Source organism: Diadema antillarum, unplaced genomic scaffold (genome assembly GCF_040938485.1).
Source record: "Diadema antillarum isolate AM-2024a unplaced genomic scaffold, OU_Dant_1.0 scf00000130, whole genome shotgun sequence".
NCBI classification, from domain to species: domain Eukaryota; kingdom Metazoa; phylum Echinodermata; class Echinoidea; order Diadematoida; family Diadematidae; genus Diadema; species Diadema antillarum.
Window position 1 is genome coordinate 678,432 of NW_027271019.1, and position 9,558 is coordinate 687,989.

At 36.8% G+C, this 9,558-nt stretch overlaps 1 protein-coding gene across 1 annotated transcript in view; it reads right to left on the reverse strand.

The window, feature by feature from the left end:
- The window catches only part of LOC139720603 (electroneutral sodium bicarbonate exchanger 1-like), a 52,420-nt gene extending 43,436 nt beyond the window's left edge, over positions 1-8,984 (reverse strand). Inside the window, exon 1 of the mRNA XM_071631959.1 lies at positions 8,940-8,984. Coding sequence (XP_071488060.1) covers positions 8,940-8,984 — 45 coding nt within the window. The remainder of the gene's footprint in view (positions 1-8,939) is intronic.
- Between the last annotated feature and the right edge of the window lie 574 nt (positions 8,985-9,558).

Genomic DNA, 9,558 nt, shown 5'->3' on the forward strand with positions numbered 1-9,558 from the left:
GTTTTTTTTTAATCTCATGATGAAACAAACAGATAAGCGGCAGATAAAATGATTACGCTGACAACTGAAAGGTTGCCTGGGCACAGGGACAGCTAAAAAGAAAATCTACAAAACAAACCTTGACGAAATGTTATCTAAATAGCTTCATTGTCAAGGGTTTAATGAGTTACAATAACCAACAGGATTCCAGTAAGCTTGGTATAGCTCATGTCATGTTTGAAAGGATATCGACGAAGTGGTGGAAGAGCAATCTTTACCTATTATATGATATGAATAGATATTCCACAAGTATATAGTTGACATCCATTTTGTTCTTTGTTTAAATCTTACACATACATACATACATGCATACATACATGCATACAGGCACACACAAATCTCTCTCATTGAATCAAAGTAAGGGAGAGAGCCAGAACGCTTAAAAAAAACCCAGAAACCAGACTTATCCGGGACAGTTCTTAATAACCTTAATATTTCGACTAATGTAAATAATGCAGGTGAAGACTCCATTGTAAGAAGAGAATGAGGGCAGTTCAATAGATTGTGTAAACACACAGCCGACACCATATCAAAGTACGGCAAAATGGTTTGCGACAATAATCCACTAATATAGTATAAGATAATAACCTACGAACCTATATAGGGAAGAGTTAGTACCTGGGTTTGAGTATAGACTTAGAAAAGGCACTCATTTAGATATCCTTGAAGTACATGTTGTATATCCAATGGTGGTGATGCTGGTGTTGGAGGGGTAAGGACCAATTAGAATGGTGTATGAGATTGAAAAATCGTTCAACGTACTGCAATCATGTACTGTTGTTACTATGGGGTTGTACATCCAATGGTGCAGACATGGTACCATCGTCACACACTCGCTAGTAGGAGACAGTTGGTCTAAACTAGTGGTCAATGTGTTTAACCCCTACGACCCTCTTTGTCCACATGTGTATATGGATACCCGATAACGGTAATGGGTATCTGTACTATCAGGACCACTGTAAGATAGATTCTTACACTGAAGAACCTACAAACAGCGTAGATAAGACCATGATAACATACCATATAGGCCTATAGCGTGCATGACGCCAACACATAGCGCGTTTTATCATCGGTGATAGTGATGACTACTATCATCATTAATGTCATTATAATTTTCAAAATCATCGTTACTTCCAGTCAAAATCATGGTAAGATTGCCATAAACAGAAAATACACAGAAGAACTGACATTACTACTTTACAAAACTAATCTTGATTTGATACAACCTTTGACAAGACGAATCTAATGTACAGAGAAAGGCACAAAGGTTGCCATGGAGACGACAGGGTCAAAACGAGAAACAAGTACTGGTTTGCAAATCGATGTCCTGGCTTGATAAGAGTAAATACTCTTGCATTTAACATCACATTCTATCACACTTTGCACAGTGACATAAAGATGGAATTGATTGTTAAACATCAACTCTTAGCAGAATGTTTTCAGTTGTATGAGTGACGCAGATCGGTGCTCAGACCGTGAATCCATATAAGTAGGGCAGTTTATATTCATCGGGATATGTTGACACCTGTATGGTCATCGATGTCTTTCTGTCTTTTTGTTTTCCTCGTATTCTCTTTCATTCACCCATCAAGCATTCGATTCTTGCCTCTTACATAGTCTCGCAAGTTATGCTGGATTCAATTTCGTTAGGTTCACTTCTCGCATTTCGAATGTGCCCCGTCATTTCCCGATAAGGGTCCGTCTGTCACCCCCGAATTCGTGTCTCCGGAGCGAAAATGTTTGCTTTTCGTACATCAACCCTATCGCCCTATACAGCTTTGACAGTCCACGCTGCCTTCGTCTATCGCGGTTATCTAGGAATACATTCTGTGTAGAAGATGAGGGGACCTCTTCTCCGTTTCCTCAGGAAAAGTGCATTTATTGAACATGAATATGTTGGCCTGATCACGTAGTCACTCTAATCTACTTTTTCATCCCCCTGCTTAGTTCGCTACCCGACCTAGATTTCATTCTAGACAGTTGTGATTGAAAATACAACAACAAACATACCACGTATATTCAATGCGAGAGTGTAGCCATGTGCCATCTTGTTCTTTGGTCTTCTTTACACTCATTTCCATTTTTCTCCTTTAAACATACTCCTTATCATATTTCACTTAAATCATTTCTTATTTAATTTCTGCTCAAGAATTCATAAAAGCAGCTCCGATTCACTGTTGAATATGCATGATAATCAATCCTTATAATGCTCAGAAGTTTTTACATATTTGTGAGTTAATCGTGGAGTTCCCTAAGTAAGAAAACGCCAAATGACTGACTGAATGCATGATTGTGGGAATAATGAACAATCGGATGGATGAATAGGAAGATAACTAGATATTTGATGAAATGTTTGAAGAAAAACACAACAACAAGTAAATAGATCTATAGCAAGTGACCAGAGTTATAATTCACACGGCAAAATACTTCATAAATCCAGTCTACTGTCTACCAAGATGTCTACAGTTAGGTATTCAAACCTGACATATGACAGTCAATCTGAGTGCGGCCGGAAGAAGATGTCATAGGAAATCAGCTACGATAGAATACAAAGACAACCCAATCAACATTTTGTTTGAATATGCAGGAAAAAAAGAGAAGTGCTTGATAGTCACCTCATATATCATTGTCATTATTATCATTATTATTATTATTATTATTATTATTATTATTATTATTATTGTTATTATTATTATCATTATTATTATTATTATCATTATCATTGTTATTATTATTATTATTATTATTACTATTATTACTATGATTATCATCATCATTATTATTCATTCATTTATTCGGCTTTCAGTCACAAATATCAATATTGACGAGATATCTCTTTTTTTTTGTGCTTTTCCTAATGTCTGCATTATACAGTTGTAGCACATAAAATGACAAGTTGGACGAGTTGTAAGGGCACCATGGAGTTTGTAAATTCTGAAGAAGAAGAATAAAAGATCCCTACGTTCATCTTGTCGATTTAACTCGTCCTGTTTGAATTTATTCAAGTTAAAGAGCTTAGTGGAAGCTCAGCTCCCTAGAGCGATAGGTGACGAGATTATTGCTGATAATGTCCTGTGTTGACAAGAAGACGCGAAATGCAGCTTCTGTGTTTAACTTCGATTGTCGTGTAAACGTACACATAAGACACAAACAGACACGAGAATGAAGTCTCGCATGGTCTGACACGTTTTTCACCAAAGTCTTTTAAAGTCTTGATAATTTACCGTCCTGCTATGCATGAAGTGTAAGAGCGATGGGTGTGAAGCAAGAAAATGTTGAATAAAAGATTTATCAAGGCACGAGACGATGTGTCTCCATGCAGGTTTCACCTGTATGCCGACGATACAGTATTGTATTTTGCTGACACAAATCCTCAAAAAGTTGAAATGATGTTGCAGAAAGATCTAAATAATATTTTCGATTGGATGTGTACAAACAGACTCAGTTCAAATTGTGACAAAACAGTTTGCATGCTAATTGGTAGTGGAAAATTGTTGAATAAGCATAATGAGTTAAACTTGAGTATGAATTCCAAAAGCCTTAAACAGGTGAAGTGTGTTAAGTATTTGGGTATTACAGTTGACGAAGAGTTAAATTGGAATACGCAAGTTGATAATGTTTGTAGGAGAGTGAGTAAAATGATAAGCTTTATGGGAAGACTTAGACGTATTATTGATGAACGAAGTTTAAAGATGTTATATAAGTCTTTCATATTGCCCCAGTTAGATTATGCTGATATTGTAGGGGATTCTGGCAAAAAGAAACAAATGGACATGATTCAAAAACTTCAGAATAGAGCAGAGAGAATCGTTTTGAAAATTGATCCATTTTCTCATACTTCAAATTTTAGGTTGCATGAAATTCTAAAGTGGGATTCCCTTGTCTCGAGAAGAAGAAAGCATCTTCTTCAATGAGTTTATATATCATTGAATGGATTGGCACCGCCTTACTTAAGCGAACTTTTTCAAGTTAAAGAGAACATTATATTCCTTGCGATCTGATTATAACATAAAGATTCCAACACCAAGGACTAATTATTGTAAGCGAATGATTTCCTATAGAGGGAGTTTTCACATTAATGTGATTCCTTTTAATGTAAAAAAGGCAACAACTTTTAATATATTCCAAAGGTATATCAAAGAGCACATTCATTCGTCAATGGGTCTTACTGACTAATCGATTTGATTTGTGTTTTATATCTTTTTTTTCTTCTCAAATGATAGAATTTATTGATTTCTCGAAGCAACATAATTTTACAGAGGATAAATGAATTACAAAGTTATTACTTCAACACAAAAACATTTCTTTGATACAAACAATTTAAACACTTATCTGTGTTTTTTATGTTTTTTTTCAAATATTTAAATATTTGAAAAAAATATTTTATATCTATTAGATTATGTACACAGAGTAAAAAGGTAACAGAGTATAAAGTACACGGCGTATAAAAGGTGACAGATTATAGACAGGTAACAGATTATAGACAGGTATAATGCTATATGCAGGGCTTGAGCTTAATCAAAGTTAATTATGCTGGGGGTTTTATGTAAGGATGGAGGGGGGGGGGAGGGTGTTTTTGATTTATTCGTGTGTAATTGTGTAATAAGTAATTTTATGCAGTAAATGATTTGTAAATGTAACTTGACCCTCCTGAAAAACAGTAAGGCATGATGGCAATATTTACTGAGTGAGGCTTATCCAGCCGCTTTCAACATTGTATTATTTTTTATATTTGTATATGTTTGATTGATTGTGACGGGAATAGATGAATAAATAAATAAACAAACAAACAAACATGACAAACGTAACTTCCGAAAGTTGTAGTCCTTGTAGACCAATTATTTTAGAATGTTACTGAATGGACTTCCGGTAGGTTATACATCGCAACACTTTACGAAAGTTTTCATTCGTAAAAGGGAGGCGGGTATTTATTTTAATCGTCACACATTTTATTTAGAGAAGACGGGGAACACTCCAAGGTCAGGTGACATATTTTCAAAAATAGTATGAAGTCTGAAAAACACGTGACGTTGAGGCGCAATTCAGCCGACGCGTTTGAGGATTAATCACTTTTTTATTCTTGCGTTCTTTCTTGATTAGATTAACACACTTCACGTCTAACAGGAGATACCAAATTAGAACGAAAGAGAGGTAACCCGATACAAAAATGGCTCTCCGTTAGAGTCAAACTGTAAGAAGAAGTGTGGAGTCGATAAGTGTGAACATTACTGCAGGTGAGACGTGAAGGTATTTTATGGTTACCAAAAGTATTCCTTTCAAATGAGCTAGTTAAGAGACCTCGGTAAACTGGTATTGAGTCCATGGAAAGATGTATACAAAGGAATAAATATTCAATTGCTATGAGTGCCAAGACCTGACTTCAGATGATTTAATTTTCATTATTCACTTAGCCAATCTCATTATATGAGGAAGTATTGTATGCATTCATATCGTGGCGGCCATACATGTAGTGCTGATGCCAATGATCATTTGAAAGAGGCTGACACGTCAATGATAAAAAAAACCAGGTCTGAAAATCCATCTGGCTGAGATATATCTCCTCCACTTTCAATTTTCGATTGGCTGTTTTGATCATTTATACTAATAGCGCGTTGAGCACAAAGGGAATAATCGATATAAGTAATTATCAAATAAGGAAACTGGCGGCGTTTTAAGTGGGGAAAAAAAGTCGCTGAGTATGCTCAAAACTCTCTTTTAAGAACTGACCTTGACCTAAAATTTCGATGAACAAGAAATTCCACCTCATGTTTGTTGTTTTGATTCCAGTTGAGAGTAATGTCCTCAATGAGTAATTAAAAAACAATTAGTAATTTTCGTTGTTTTTTTTTTTCATACAACTTTGGGTCAAGAAAGATGTGATTCCCTTCCTTCTGACTCATTTTAGTGGCAAACTCAAAAAAGAAATGAAAGTGGCTCGCTGTCACGTGATGCTGGCCATTGATTAATGGATGTCCGGTTGGTTGGAAGCAGACGACATGACGTCACTAACTTCTTTGACGTCACGAGGTCGGTCTCCATGTTAGGAGAGATCGAGAAGACAGAGAGGGGACTGGAGAGTGAGAAGGAGAGAGAGATGGAGAAAAAGAGAAAGAAAGAAAGAAAGGAAGAAAGAAAGAGAGGGATAGAAGGGATAGAAGTGGTTTACGAATGACACTATTCGCCAAAAGTTTCATGGGTAGAATTAACCCACTATCTACAGAAGTCTAATGTGCCGCGTTTAAGCTCTTCGTGGATTCTAGAATCTAGATATTGTAGTTTCAGGACCTAAAAACTGAAATGGCCTCCCCATTGAAGTCACGTGTTGTTTTTCATTATCGTTCCTTCAAATGTAAATGAAGAAAACATCTATTGAATAGCTATACACCATGTATGTTCCTTGGCATTCTTCTTTATCATGTTTCTAGGATGTGATGTACTGATCGATTATCGCCAGGAAAATAAACCTCAACCTAGCCATCACGCTCTCGAAAATCTGACTACCAGTGTTTACCTTTGTGGAGGGGCGGCAGTGGGTAGTAATGCTTGCTTTTGAGTAGGCCCCGTCGTATTTTTCTCGCATTTTCACTCAGATTAAAGTTGTTTTTTTTTAAATTGATCTTTGTATCATACGTTAGTAATTTTTTAGAAACATGAAAAGTGATTGAAATTGAAATTGAATCTCGTAGAAAACGGGATAAAGGCAACGCTTTACGATGAGATCAGCTTGATTACAATACGTCATTATCACAGTATTAGCTCTGCCATGAGAGGAGAAAAAGTCTTCATTGAGCCCCTGCAATGAGCCTAACCCAAACGAATGTATGTATTAGTGGAAACATGAGCAAAGAAAATGGGATTCCATCGGGATTCGAGCCCGAGACCTCCGGATGCTAGCCCGGTGATCTACCGACTGAGCTATTTATATAGAAAGCCCCAGTATAGTGTTCGTCTCAGAAACCCTGAACAATGTTTGTGTGGTAAGAGGCAGTGTGTTTGTGTGTGACACACACGCACACACTTAAACCTGATATAATTCAACTTGGGGATAAATGCGAGGGATCACCGAAGTGATGCAGCTTTTTGAGTAAGTATGTATACATAAAGGGATGGTACAGTATTGGTGGAGATGTAAATTGGGCTTTTAACTTTTTGTGAGATAGCAAGAAAACACTTATGATATAGTACAGATCACACCATTTTAAGAAGAATTCAAAGTCTATTTGATGAAAATCGGGTTTGGAATGACTGAAACATCCAAAAACAAAGTAAAACAAAGCGATCTTTTTTTTTGGATATCTCAGCCACTTCAAACAACAATTTTCATCAAATAAACGTTGAATTCCTCATAGGATTACATGCTCTTTCATATTTCATGAGAGGTTTCTCATTATTTCCCCTAAAAGTGTTAGAAACCTGAAATTAGGTCTCAACCAACACTGTACGTTCCCTAAGCCATCCAGACCGATCTCGGAGTATTGTTCTTGTGTCTGGAATGATCTTGCAAAGATTGATGAAAAAAAAAACAAACTAAAATCGGAACAGAGAAAATCGACTAAGTTGGTGTAATAAGCTAAATCATTGTCATATGCTGAGAGACTCAAGTTTTTGGGAATTCCATCATCCCTAAAGTATAAAGACGTGAACGTGCAAATATAATTCAAGTGTTCAGGATTTTGCATGGAATGTAAAATTTTGAAATACCATATCATTCTTTCTAGAGAGTAGTGTTAGGATTTTAAGAAATGGGACTCCGTGCAGTGCTGAATGCATACACTCCATGTCCAAATAAAGACGAACAAAAACACACTCAAGCACAATGCTGTAATAATATAGTGTAAACATTCATATTACAAATGGAATCCCTTTTCCCAATGCAGTTAAGAGGGCGATGTGGCATCGATGTGCGTCTTTTCGATCAATGACATTGCTGAGATCTGCAAAAATGGTCACTGTTGCTTTTCCTAAAGTTCTTAGTCGGCCAAGCAAATCGACCTTGGCATTGTATGAGTTAAGGAAAGGTGAGCAAAAAGAAAGTGTGTCCGTCTTCGTTTGCTGCAATACGTTTGTAGAATCAAAACAAACATAAGAGCGCCATGAGAAGTGAGATCATCATGGAATGATTTGAAGACTTGTCAGAAACGTCAATCCACCTTCGTGTTCGTTTAGTCACGTGTTTGAACAAACTGATTCGAAACACATTAAGATTCTATACATATTTCATTAGCACATGTCAACTGTGTCACCTGAGAAACCTGCTGTTGGTTTGCCTGACATAGCAACAAATCATGTTTGCAAAGATCATTCCAATAAACTGAGAACACGACAACTTGCTCTGCATGTATTATTGTGTTGGCAAGGTTGTTAAAGGGGAACATACACGCACGCAAAATTATTATAAACCATGTACTGAGTATTAACAACTAATAAAGCCTTTGAAAGAGAATCACCGATAATGCCAGTAGAGGACTTGGCTCTCTAATCATTCAGTGTTTAGTTTCTTCCCGCGGAATATTTGGCGCAGATGAGTACGATGAACCAGAGAGCGGTTCACAAGGCAAAGCTTGCCAAAAACTCACAGCCGATAGCCAAAACTCCACACCTGTCCGCACAGGTCAGAAGTACGACGGATGGTTTGAACTCTTGTTTTCTCCTCCTTATGTTGGTCCCGTTTCCTGATTGGTGGTGCTTTGTTTTGTTTTATCTTACTCTAGTTTTAAACGGTTGACGCATATCACACTTGTATTAATTACTATGACAGAGAAAGAGGGTGGGGAGGAAGAAAGGGGGGGGGGGAGAGGATTTAGGAAAGACGTTAATAACCGTGAATTGGTAACCATGTGGAAAAGATTTTCAAATAGGATAGGCTTGGTTTATAGCGAGAAAATATTAAAGTGTCTTACGTTTGCCTGTACCGTTGATTCGGACTTCTTCTGGTAGTGAGACATGCCCCTAATGACCAAGGCGGGAGACGAATAAAGGCTGCAGTTCTGAATGATGCAAAACAATGAATAAAAGGTACAAAACAGGTGAATAAACAACAAGATGCAATATCAATACTGAAAACGGGATGGCGAATACCGACTACATCCTATAATCATTAGACACTTACAAGTCAATGTTAAATAACTTTAATAATCTGTGTTATTTTAGATCCACGTGAATGCGACGCAATACTAGCAATAAAGAGTTGAATTGAATTGAATAAAATTCATTGAAAACAATGCAAATGCTGTACAGAAGCAGACCACCCTCCACAAACACACATTAATGCACTATACTTCCACGAACGCACATACTGTCTCTATTTTGTCATTACATAAATTTAATTTTTGTCTGTCATTTCTTCTCCGTCCGCACCTTATTCTTCCTCCCCTTCTCTTTTTTCTTCTCTCTCATGTCGATCTTTTCTCTTCCTACCCTCGTCTTCTTCACCTTCATTTTCATCAGCATCTTCTTCTTTCTGTCTTTTTCGTCTCCTTTTCACCTGCTTGTGATTTTTACCTTTTCTTCTTTTTTTCA